General features: G+C 56.7%; 1 protein-coding gene across 51 annotated transcripts in view; it reads right to left on the bottom strand.

Moving 5' to 3' along the window:
* Ncor2 (nuclear receptor co-repressor 2) overlaps positions 1 to 13,213 on the bottom strand; it is a 162,086-nt gene that overhangs the window by 34,416 nt on the left and 114,457 nt on the right. For all 51 annotated transcript variants that reach the window (XR_003955607.1, XR_003955606.1, XR_003955605.1 and 48 more), the window contains one exon: positions 4,165 to 4,307. Coding sequence is in view for 47 of the 51 variants with exons in the window: in NM_011424.3 (NP_035554.3) it covers positions 4,165 to 4,307 (143 nt within the window). In the remaining 4 variants the exon portion in view is untranslated. The remainder of the gene's footprint in view (positions 1 to 4,164; positions 4,308 to 13,213) is intronic.

Raw genomic sequence — 13,213 nt, forward strand, 5'->3', positions numbered from 1 at the left:
TGGCTGAGAGACGCCTATTTACAAAGGCTCTAGGGTGTGGATGAGCCATACTGTCGTCTTGCTTTTCCCTCAAACCACCTCTACTCCCCACACTCAGGGCCTAGCATCACCCTCCCAGCACAGAAGCATTCAAAACCCTCCCCTGGCTGGACTTCCGTGATCCTCCACTGAGCTGGGTCGAAGCCCAGAGCAGCCGAGGCTTCCCTAAGCTTGGGATTCAAAGCAGCAGTCAGGACATGCACTAGTCTTGAAACGATGTAGCCTGGGGTAAGCCTGATCTAGTATGAGGGACAGAATGTGGTCCAGGCGCCCTCATATCTCAGCTGATGCCCTCCGTGCTGGTCTGGCAACATCCACAGGGCTGTCCGAGCGGAGCACAGGCCAGGAGGGAAGGGGTGTGGTGGGTGGAGACATGCTGCAACTGACCAGCTCTTTCAGGGGAAGATGGCAGCGGGGGTCATAGGTTAGAAAAAAACCACCAAGATCAGAAGCTGGTGACAGACCATAGCTCTGCTACACCTGACTGGTGACATTCTGTCCTGGGAACATAGCAGGACCATGCTCTGAGGCTTGCTGTGTCCATTGTCCCAGGATCCTGGGACACAGAACAAAAGGCAGATGTATGCCTGTCAGTCCATCACTGTCTCTATTGCCAATACTAGGCCACAGACTTGTTCTAAGTATACACAGACCTCGTGGACATTTGACTTGCCACCCCCGCCCACACAGGGTCTGGTCTTGGCACCTCCCAAGAGGCCCAGGCTCCAGTCTGCGGGTGCGAGGATGCTGTGGCATGGGGCTGGGGATCCCCTTCCTTCGTCTATCTTTAGCAACAGGAACTAGGCAGCAGGTTGCAAGGACACTCACAGGAAACGGGAGCCCATCAGCCTGGCAGAGTCATGGACAGACGACAGAGCACACCCTGTGTTTCTAGAGCCTATGGGACACCCGGCCCTGTATAGCCCCAGTGACAAAGGGCTGGTAAGCGTGTGTAAGCGCTGTTTTGGAGATATGAACTCACATCACAGATGGCATTTCCTAAGCACCTACTGCACACCAGCAATCTGCAAGGCGTCAAGTCACACGTACACACAGCTACCCTGCCTGCCACACAGCCGTCACCACTCCAGGCAGCCCCTAACACTTGACATCAGCTCCAGATCACTAGTCCTGCCACTCTGCCTAGTCTAAGTCTGCTTCTCCAGGCCCCACGCCAGCCCCAGGGACTTTACACAGGCTGTTCCCTGCCTGAACACCCTTCCCCCAGAGAGCGAACACTCACTTCCTTCAACGTCATCTCCCCAGAGGCCCTCTCTGATTTCCCTGGGGGATTAACCAATGCTCTGCAAAAACCCTCACTCTCTCTGCATCTCTGTCTCCGCACCTCTGGGGCCACAAGCTGGAAGTTACGGGAGTTACAGCATCTTGACGAGACTTATTCCTCGTCAACTGGGACCTCTGCCTGCTCCAACTGCCTCCCTCCCACAGCTGGAGTAGAGTCACCACACACTCCATAACCACGTCATTCCATAAATGAGCCAACACCAGAGAGGATGACACCGACGACTCAGAGACACAAAGCGCAGAGTCAAGGAGGCCCGCCTGCCAGAGTTCAAATACATCCCTGCCTGGAGCGTCTCCCAGCAGCCACAGAGAGAAGACAGCAGAAGGAAGCAAGGCCGGCAGGGCCAGCGCCCAGATGACACACTGAGCAACCTGGAGGCCGAGCCCTGAGGGCCAGGACACAGACAGAAGGGCAGCCTTTGGCCACACGGAGGGGGAGGGAGACCTCAGAGAGGACAAGGCTGCCAAATGTTACATAACCTGCGACATGCAGGCTCCGCCCAAGCTCCCGGTTTCTGATGAGTCTCCAGCAGCCATGTGCAGGCCAGGCCTGGGATGAGAGGCAGGGACACCCACTGACCTCCTGCCTCCCCTGTTCTCTGGGTGGCTGAGGGTGGCATGCCTTCCTGCTTTCAGACGGGGCCGGGCCAGCAGCCAAAGGCCCTAGCCACTGCTTCAGGACTCAGAGAACAGAAGTGAACCTCTTAGTTCTTGTCATTTTCTTTTTGAGACACGGTCCTGTAGCCTAGGCTGGCCCTGAACTCCTGATCCTCCGGGCTCAAGCATCCTTAGTGCAGCTTGGCCTACCCTCTTTACAGTGGCAGCCTGATGCCGAGTGGGTGAGAACAGACAGCCCAGGTCAGGGGCTGCCACAGGCCAGCTCATACACTCATACAACACGGTACTCGCTCTGTACTTCAGGGGCCTCCGCCTCTGCTCACTGCTCTTATCATGATCCTCAGGACCAGCCAGCCAGCTCTTGAGGTTGCCTGGGGAGAGAATCAGCCCACCTCCTCTACAGGCCTCCGCCAGGGCAGCCACCTGAATGACAAAGCTAAGAACGGGGCAGGGGTCCCCTTTCCTGGGCAGCCTGCCTCCATCCCATTCAGACCAGAGTCACCTCAGCTCAATAGCTCACCATGATTCCCACATCCCACTAAGTAGTAAGCTCCTCCAGACACTCCAACCACGCCTTTGCCCACTATACACAAACTCTGTCCTACTCTGTGACCTGGGCCAGACACTGGACTTTCCTCAGTGGAAGGTACCTGCTCCTCATACACTCCTGAAGCAGGTGGGAACTGAGGCCCAGAGGCCAGGCTGTGCGCTCTGAGCACAAGCTACAGGGCCAGAGCACACTCCCACCGGGCAGAGCCCTATGTCCTTTGGAGGGACTCCATGCACGCAGGCTTGCATCCATCTATCACCTGGGATAGACATACCACACCACAAAGACCCTGAGCCCTCTGCCATCTGGCTTTAGCTGGTGGGGAGCTGGCGAATTGCCTAGTGTCCCCTTTTCAAGTACTGCCCTGTCACTTGGGAGGAGCTGTTATCCTTCCCATTTCACAGGCAGAGAAACTGAGGCACAGAGCAGATAAGACTCTTAGCTAAAAAGCCACACAGCCTGTAAGTGGCACAGCCTAGACAAACACACACACACACACACCCCTACACCTATCAGCAGACAGCCCCTTGGTAATTGCTGCATAGTGATCGCAAGGGCTTCAGGTACCTAGAGGACATGGGATGGGTAGCTATGACATCAGTGACAGGGGTATCACAAAGAGCAAGCAGGCAGGAAGCCCCACAGAGGGCCTCCCATTCACGGGCACCTCCTTCCTGTCCGTGTCACTGTCCCCTCCACCTACTTTCTAGCTAAAGAAGTGGCTCAGTAGGGAGAAGCTGGTCAGGTCACATGGTGCTCAGACCACAAGCTCAGACCTGGCCCCTTTTAGATGACTATGTCCTTGGGTCCACTGTCCCACCGGGGGTCATTGAGAGCAGAGGGAGCAGTTCCCTGGAGACATGGAGAGTTGGGCAGTCATATGTTCGGGGGACACGAGCCGTAAGAAATAGCTGGGGCAGGAGGGTGGGCCAACAAGGGTGTCCCTGGATTCCACATGGGTCTTGAGAGGAGCCCTAATGGAGCAATGCTGTGTCTCTGGCTGCTGGACCATGCTCTACCGCACCCTGTGCTGCTGTGTACCCTGCACTGGGCCTCGAGGCTCAGGAAAGAGCAATACATCTTTCACTGCACAGGAACCCACACAACTTTAAAGCCAGGGAACGATGGGCCTCAAGGTGTCCTTCACAAGCCTCACTCAGACCACGGCGGGAGATTGGAGAGGTGGTAGAGCTACTCGGCTCTGAGTTCATACACCCACTTAGGTGGCTGAAGAGCTTCCCTGGTCCTCAGTTTCCCCAGCCCTAACAGGCTGATGACGTTAAGATGGGGTTGGGGAGGATCATGGGAAGGCAGTGCAGTGGCTCCAGTGGCCCTCCTGGCCATGGATGTAAAAAAGGCCCTGCTTAGAGATACAGCTGTCAGTGTGGGCCCCAAGTCTTCCTCCAGCCTCTGTCTTCTGGGACCCTCATTCCCTGTCCCTGTAGCCCGACTGTTCAAAAGGGCAGCCAAGCAGAAGCGAAGCTGCTCACTTAGGACCTCCAGGTCCGATTCCTGGCTGAGTCAGGGCCCAGCCCACCCATCCCTCCCCATGCAGATGCCAGGCAGCCAGGGGCCACATGAGCGAGGCTGTGGGAGGCCTGGCTGGCCCCAGTTCCCAGTGGACGTGGCCACCGAGTTCTGGCCAGACTTACCATCTTTAGCTTGTGCTGCTGAAGGATTTCGTCCAGGTTCTGCCTCTTCTTGTAGTTGAAGTAGAAGTTCTTACACTGGGACACGGTCTTGGAGCCCACCATACGGGCAATGGCTGACCAGTTCCTCCCATGTTCCAGGAGGCCTACAGGTGGAGGGCAGATGAGGGTTCACTACCGTCCAAAGCCAAGGGGGCACAGCCAGGGAGGGACCAGGAAACAAACAGTAACAGGCATGGCCCCAAGCGAGGCCACAGTTAAGATTCTAGGGGGCAGAAGACAGCCTCCCCCCATCCTTCCCTCCCCAGTTGGGCGGGAGCTGTGGTGACCCAGCTCTGACACTGCACAGCTGCAGTGAGGCCTCAGGAGAACAAGCCCGCTTTCCGGTCTCACCATAGGTGAAGGGGAACGAGCCCTGGAAGAGCTCAGGTCAGAGCAAGGCCGAGCTGGGGAGGGGAGCAGGGTGAGCTTGGGGCCCCCCCACACCTCAAGAGCCACACCAGACTCAGGGCCCACCTGGCACTTAGCAGTCACGGGTGGATCTGTCTCAAGTCACAGCTTGAGACCACATGGTGGGACAATCTTCAGATCTGCGGAGGCCCCCCTCAACCCCTCCCCAAGGCCACAGACCTCATGGCTCACAAGCTCTGAGGCTACAAACCTTGGGCTATACTAGAAGGCTGTGCACCCTCAGCAACCTTCAATGAGCCCCAGCTCCCTTGAAGGCAAAGCTGGCCATTTTCCCATGGCAGTGCCAGAAACCTGCCCCTGGGGATGGAGGTTAGGAGGCCGGCGCTTCGGCGGAGCTTCAAAGCCACTTGTGACAAGGCTAAGTCCCATTTCCTACCACCAGGCTTCAAATCATGTTCTTCAACACAAGTCAAAGCAGAACAAGAGGCTGTAACTACGAATTGCAGGGGGCGGGGAGGGCAGGGGAGGGGGCCCACCCCCTTCTCACCACCCCCTCATTCAAACCCCAGTTGGTGGCTCACTACAAACAAAGGAAACAATAAAACCCCCAACACACCAGCAAGTGACCCCCTAGGTCTACATGGCTTTGAGTCAGTCTTGCCCCTCCCCCACACCCTGGTCAAGACTGGAATTCTTGAAGGTTTCTCACCCACCTCACCCAGCTCAGGAGTGGGTCTGAAGCCTCAGCTTCCCATAGTAGCAGCATTGGGGGGGAGGGGGACGCGCCATGGTTTGGGGGAGGTGCGGGATAGCCAGGCCACCTGCTGGCCTACAGTGACCACAAGAGCCACGTGGCTCCAGAGCAGCTTCTCAGGGCTCCTCAAGGACAGGAGGCAGGGAGGGCCAGGGCTCAGGATCAAGTGTAACTCAGCCCCTGACCTTTCCCTCCACCCGCGCCAGCAGCAGCTGCCACTTCCAGAACCTGGCGGCTGGGGCTGCGTTTATTTATATTACCCGAGTGCCGTCCAAGAGGGCCCAACAAACACGTCAGGCCGAGGGATCGCAGGCCCGGAACCCCAGGGCAGGTCTCCATTTGGAGCTGTTGGGGGTGGGGTGCAATGAAGACTTGGGAGGGGAGGGTGGCCCGACCCCGGGGAACAGACATTTCCAAATTCAGTTAGGTCAATAGGGAGTCAGAACAGCTGGGTCTCCCAACTAACTCAGCCTATAAAAGCTAGAAACTGTCAGGGTGGGGGGGATGACGCTCAGCTGTTCCCGAACACGTGTGGTCAGGGAAGAGCACTGGGCAGAGCTGTTGGGGAGGCCCTTCCCAGAGTGTGCCACACAGCCCTGGGGAGACAGGAGCTTCCTCTACTCTTGTTCTAGGAACCTTACATTAGGGTGCTGTGCACAGGAGCACTTCATATCCCGTGTCGTAGAGACAGCCCAGCTGCTCTGTCCACCCCGGGGAAGCCCCGCTGAGAATGCCCCAGGCACGCTTGGAGCTAAGACTAAGTACAGCCTCCTTCCAGGGGATCTTGGCTGCACCCTAGAAAGGCAAGAAGGAGCGCCAGGCCACGGGTCCAAAATTCCAAGACCCCACCACCACCACATGTGCAGCTGAAATTTCCTGTAGCCCCATAGAAGTCCCCGTCACCAGCCAACCCCACCCTCTTGCCCCGCCAGCTGGGGACCACTCACATCCTCTCATCTGCGTCTCCCCCTCGGCCAAGTTTTCCGGAAACATCCGGCTGGAAGGATGCTCCAGGGAGCGGAGCGGTGATTAGGAGGCTGTGGCCGCAAGGCTCCTTAGGGCTTCTTGCTGGTATCCCCCGGTTCTACCTCTGTTCACATCCTCAGGAGCCGAGAGGGCAAAAGCAGGCACTGGGGATGGCCCCAGGACTCCTCCGGCTGCAGCTACCAGCTGCCCCAAAGAACAGAGCAGTGCCCTTCCTGCTTGGGAAGGGAGCGAGGGCTACGGCAGCAGCGGGAAGTTGTCAGTTCTGTGTGCTGGGTTTCTCTGTGCCAGGCGTCACCAGTGCGCACGCGGCGTCCGCAGATCTTCCAGGCACCAGTGTCTCAGAGAGGACACTTGGTGAGGGTGCTGTCCCGGAGCCCCCAGACCCACCAAGCCACAAGAAATCCAAAAGCCCCGGGCAAGACAGGGCCAGGCAGCCGTGTCCCTAAACGGCTGGGCTGTGGGACCCAGGGCTCCGCGCGGCTCTTCTTGCTGCCTGACCCAACGAGCCGCGTCAGGACTGAATGTGACCTCCAGACGCGGCGGGCGGGGGCGGGCGGGGGCCGGGCACAGGCCCAGGTTCGGCTGGGCGGGCCAACTGGCACAGGCTCCCTCCCTCTCTCCCCATCCGTGGCAGCGTCAGCAGCGGTAAGAACAGACTGAGGGATCCAGAAAAACAGAGCTCCCACCCCCGGCAGGCAGGGAGCAAGCAGCCTCTTCCGCCCGCCCGCCAGCCAGCCCTCCCGCCAGCCAGCCGGTTCCACCTGCGGTCGCACCCCCCCTTTCCTCACAGGCCCCCAAAGCCTGGACCTCTCGGAGGGCTGTGGGTGGCCAAGGCTTTCTATGGGGGTGGAGGGTGGGGAACTTGGGATGTACTTAGGAGTACTCCAACACCACAGCCATTTGGGGGGGGGGGGAGGTATGGGACTCCCAGAGGTCTGGCCAAGGGTCTGGGGACCCTGGTTACCTAATACATCCTCTATTCTCCGAGAACACCTGCTGCAAGGTCCCAAGGGCTCCCGGGAGGCCAAGACAACTAAGCAGCCTCCTAGAGCAGCATCCCGTCAGGTTGACTTCTAGAACCAACTCTTCCCTCTAGCCCTTGCCCTTCCATTCTGTTCTAGAAGTCCAGGGGACTGGGACAGAAAGATGGTGCTTCCCTGTATCCCGGCCGGCTGGTGGAGAGATTCCTAATCCTGCTGAGGACACAGGTCATTCCCACAGAATCCCACCGTGCTCCACAGGGAACTCCAAAGGGGGCCTATGCAAGCATACCCCCTGTGAAAATGTCAGGGTGCTCCTGGAAGGACACCCCAAAGCTCCTAAGGCTGGAGAGCTACAGAGAACAGACAGCTCTACTGCTCCCAACCCCAGAGAAGGCCCCAGGACATCTGCCCAAGGAGCATTTTGGGCCCTGCGGCTGGCTCTAGGGATGGGGGTAGGGTGGCCTCTCATCTCCATAGCATCTACTCCCCAAAGACCAGCTCTTTGTTCCACACTCATGGGTTTTGATTGAGCTGCAAATGGCTCTCTCAAAAAGGAGCTCTAGACACCTGAGTGTCAGAGGCAGGGATCCATGAAGATCCCCTGAATGTCTGTCCTGGGAGTGTTGGGCCTGTGTGCTCGGTGCAACAGTTTTGCCAGCCTGCCTTGCGGTCTTGGGTTCTCCCACCCCACTAATTTCTAAGGAAGGAATTTCAGAGGCAGCTACTTAGGAAGTGAAATTGGCCAAGACAGGAAGTCAAGGCAGGGGGCCTGAAGCTGGCAGAGAGCTGAAAGAGCCCAGTCGCCACAGAGGGGAGGGGCGAAATGGTGGCCAAAGGTGACCCTTTCTCATGCTCTACCTGGGACCCATGAAGCACTCCAGTGGCTCAGGGGCTGTGACTGTTCCAGTCCCCAATCCCCTCCACAGGGGTCTGAGCTCAGCAAGTGTGTAAGCCTCTGATTTAACACATGGGAGAACAGGCTCTCCCACTGTCTGGGGCTCCTAGATCCCCCTCAGGGAGAAGCTTAGGAGGGCACCCCACCCCAACCTCCACCCTTGAAGCAGCTTTCTTAGACTCCCTTGCAAAAGAAAACCCTCCCAGAGCAAGAAGTCGGAGAAACGTGCCCTCCCTGTCCCGAGGCCTCTAGCCACATCCTCCTTCCTTAAGAAATGTTGAGCCTGCTCTGGACTTAAGTGATGGATGCGTTCACTGAGTTCATTAAGTGTTGGATCATTCAGTACAAGTGGACCAGAGACCGACAGTATCCCATGGGGGGCACAGGGAGCCCTGTGAGATCATCTGTGAACCTGCCTCGGCCACCTTCTCCCTGAAACACTTCAGACCTCAGCATCTCTGTACTTGCCAATCACTGGTACAAAGGAGGTACTTCAAACCATGTCAGACAAAGTCATCAGGGCTTGCCCTAAGGCCAGCTGCCCACCTACAGAGCCACAGGCAGCCTGGTCTGCAGAGTCAGAATGTCCTGTCCCCCAGACCCTTGGCTGGCTACATCACTGAGCCATACTCCTCAACCATGCCAACTTCTCATGGGCAAAGCAGAAACATGCTGCACGTGGAAACTGGGGTCACAAGGGTCATTCACTACCTCTCCTTCCCTAGCAAGAGTCAGATGCTGGCCCAGAGTGAGGAAAGGAGGGAGCCAACATCTCCTTTAGGGCATTGATTAGGGACAAGAAAGAGTCCAGAGCCAGACCCACGTCTGGCCATACCTCAATCCATACAAGAGCCCTGCTTTCTCCCTGGGAATCATCACAACACAAGAGGCCAAAACCCTCCAGTCGCTCCTCTGGGACCATCTCCATCCTGCCTACGGGGATCTCCACGCCCTCCCATCATCTCCTCACTTGGATGGAGCCTGGCGCTCATGGCCCCTGACCTCAGTGCACTGGCCACTGGCTGGCCACACTACTCACCTGGCCAGCCTACTTCACTGCTGTGTGCAGGGTCCCCAACGAGGCACACGGTGCACTCTTGGAAAGGTCAGCCTGACCTGGCAATGGGGACAGCATCAACTCTAACAGAACAGTGGCTAAGCCTCCCCACCAGGCCTAGGTACTCAACCAGACCACATCCAGTGGCCGGCAGGGCTCTCAAGGGAGAGTGTGTCTACTGAGCATACACTCCATCGCCTGCACTGGAGACATCCAAAGGACCCTGGTCTAAGCCACTACCCTTCAACCACTGGCTCTGCCCAGGGTCAGGATTCCTTAGGGTCAGGCTAATCTCTCTTTAGGGAACTTGGGGCATTTGGCCCAACCCTATAGGCCCCCAACACTTCTCCACGCCACAACTGTAATCTTTGTCCTAAGGCAGGCAGGGGCCAGGTCCCTAAGGAGGCAGCTTCCAGTTCAGGCTCAGGCCCCACCCAAGTGTGAGCCCAGGAAAACAGCACTGTCCCCTAAGCATACACATACCACACAGAGAAAGATCAAAGATCTTGGGCCATCAGGTAGCCAGAATCCAACTCCAGGTCCCTTCCATCCCTTTGAAATCCCACCTTTGTCACCGATGCCACTGTGGCCTCTCCACTTTTGCCTCTCGCACCCGCACTGTCTGGGTTTCTAATGTCTCACTTGAGCGCACTGTCCCTCACAGGGCTATCTGCCCCACTGGTTGCCCTGCCTTCATTACTTAAAGCAGTAGCCTAGAGACCAACCAATTTAATCCCCTCACTACTACATCCTGTTTTGCAACTCAAGAGCCCAGGTTCCAATCCCAGACCCCTCACATCACAGCTACTCGACCTTGGGTAGCTCATTCCATGTATCTCTGGGCCTCTTTCCTTATCTGCATAATAGCAGTTGCCTCAAAGCAGGCCAGAGGTGTAAAGCATTTGCCTCCACAGTAAGCTCGTTTCACTTGTGGCTGAGCAACATCTTGGCAAGTCATTCCCCTGCATCCCACCCCTTAGCACACAGGCAAGGATCAGCCCATGCTATAGGTACCCACTCAGGGCAGATTCCAAAGGAGGCGGAGTTGGGACTCCAATCCAGCCTGTGAGCTGCCCTGCAGTCTGCACCTGAGCACCCACCTGTATATCAAGTACTGCAAACATTTGGCTCCTATCCTGTTGATGAACCTGGAAGGCAGACCTCCCTGCCCTTTCTACAGAGAAAATGACAATGAGGCTGAAATGGGGAGGCCACCATGAGACCAGGAGCTGCAGCGGTGACGGGGCTGGAGCAAGGTACCCAAATGCCTAAGGCATCAGGACGTCAAGGTCAGCTATTGACTAATTATTGACTCCTGAGCAAAAAGCCACTTGGATGTCGCTGAGCTGGGCAATAGTCCCAACTCAAGTTTTATGTCCACCCAGAAGTTATGCACAGGGACAGACCGTACAACGGACCAGAATGGTCAATCTGCTGGGGTGGGCCAACTAAGAAGGACTCTGTGGCTATGTGTGGTGGGACCTATCTTAAATCACAGCACTCAGGAGGCAGAGGCGGGCACCTTTCAAGTTCAAAGCTACAAAGAGCTGGGCGGTGGTGGCGCACACCTTTAATCCCAGCACTTGGGAGGTAGAGGCAGGCGGATTTCTGAGTGGGAAGGGAAGGGAAGGGAAGGGAAGGGAAGGGAAGGGAAGGGAAGGGAAGGGAAGGGAAGGGAAGGGAAGGAGAAAAGAAAAGAAAAGAAAAGAAAAGAAAAGAAAAGAAAAGAAAAGAAAAGAGAAGAAAAGAGAAGAGAAGGAAAAGGGAAATCCTAATGAACACGGGTGGGGGTGGGGTAAGGCCATGACAGGAAGGAGGCCAGAAGCATGAGACCACCACCAGAGGTGGGATGTAGGTGCCCCTGGAGCCTTGGAAGGAACGTGGTCCTGCCCACACTTCAACTTTGCACCTCTAGCTTCCTGGGCAAGGGAGAGAAAAATTTTCCTATTGTGCTGAAGCCAGTGACCAGTTACATAGACGAAGAAAGTGACTGGTCTAGACCACACACACAGGAAATCCAACTGGGCTGCTCTGGGGGCTGGATGCTTCTACAGATGTCCTTCACAGCTGGGCTAAGGAGGATGCTCCGGTGGCTCTGGGGACACCTGGTTGCTTACCTGCCTGGGGTTCCCTGAGGGCCTGCTTCTCTGTGGGCTGCTACCCCGCACTGGGCCAAGGATGGGTGAGTACCATCTGCCTGGGACACAGCTTGGCTGGGGTCATTTTCCTCTCTGAGTTGTCAGCACTCTCTCGGCAGGGTGCTCGGGAACATTCTTAGCCTCTCACCCCCACAGGCTGTGGAAAAGGAGCTACCACGGGCTGTGCGCACCTGCCTCCCCGCCCCCGCCTCCGGAACAGCCATCAGCAGCCACCGCGAGCAGCCATAATTGTCCAGATTGCTGTAATTCACAGCAGCAGCCCGCGCCAGCGCTCACGGCGCTATTTCAAATGTCACTGAGCAGGGCCAGTGCACACGGGCCCCCAGGATCAGTGGGGACGAGCTCCCAGCCCTCCCTATAGGCCCTAACCTTGGGACAGTGGCATCAGGGCGCTCCATCCCAGCTGGTGAGTCATTCCACCCCCCCTCCCACCCTGATCTGCCCTTCCAAAATGGAGAGAGAGAGAGAGAGAGAGAGAGAGAGAGAGAGAGAGAGAGAGAGAGAGAGAGCGCAGCCTCCTGGTGTCTGGCAACAGCTATGGGCTAGTGGAGGCAGGAGGATGCTTGAGGGGCTGCAAGATCTTTAGGGTATGGACAAAGATGGATGCTTTCCATGAACACTTTGCAGTCAGGATGCTGAGACCCCAGGACCCACGTGTGGATAAAAGCAAAGGGGTCACATGATCTCCACAGAAACACGCAGAGCCCACGGTAGAAATAACCCACCACTCTGTTGCCAGGTGAGCCCACAAGTAATGTGTGTGTGTTGGGGGGGGTGGCTGGAGGGGTGGCACTTCACGTGGCTCATGTAGCCCTGCAGCCCTCATGGATACACGAACAACCCTGAAAACAGCACTAAGTGAGTGCAGCCAGGCGTAAGGACTGGTGTGGCAGCAGGCATCATTCCTGTAAGTGTCAGGGCAAAATGACTTCTAGCCACAGACCGGAAGTCCATTAGTGCTGCCTCGCCCTTGGACTGATGGGCAGGAGGGACCGATAATGGGTACGGGATTTCCATCTAGGGTGTGGAAGCTTGTAGCATACCACTGTGGGTAAATGTAGGTGAATGGGTTTTTTTGTATTGTTTGTTTGAGACAAGGTCTCAGGTAGCCCATCCTGGCTTCTCACTTGCTATGAACACGATACTGTTCTCACTGTGACACTTATGATCCCCCTGCCTCTGCCTTACAAGTGCTGGGATTATAGTCATGCCCCACGATGCCCAGGTTAACAGACAGCTTTTCAGTGGTCAAGTCTGTTATACAGACTTTGCGGAGATTTAAACCATGGGAATCAGACCATTACGTAAAGAGTTTTTAGAATTCATACCACAAACCACAATGTAGACACACACAAAACAAAGAACAACACAGCCCCTCTGGGGTGACGGCACACTGCACCAAGCCGGCTGGAGACACAGTCTCAGAGCCCTGTGAACAGATATCTCTACTGTCCTTCTTGAGCGATGGCCCAGCCCCCAGGCCAAGCCCACCCTTGGGTGAAAGAGGGCTCAGTCAAGAAAGACACACATCCAGGTGGAGAAGCAGGAGCACTTAAAGGATCCTCCAGGTTGGTGGCTGCTCTCAGGTGGTATGGGACACTCCTGCTGGGTACATTAGACCCTCGGCAAACCCCTCAAAAGGAGGGAGAAGCAGGTCTGAAGACCAGAGCCGCAGGTGGCAGTGGTGGCAGGTGTGTTAGAGCTCCTAATAAAAGCCACCGGTTCCCACCATGCACACCGCAGCCTGGGCAGAGCAGCCACACCTGAGGGGCAGGGGCAGGGGCAGGGGCAGGGGCAGGGGCTGAG

This window comes from Mus musculus, chromosome 5 (genome assembly GCF_000001635.26).
Source record: "Mus musculus strain C57BL/6J chromosome 5, GRCm38.p6 C57BL/6J".
Lineage (NCBI taxonomy): Eukaryota > Metazoa > Chordata > Mammalia > Rodentia > Muridae > Mus > Mus musculus.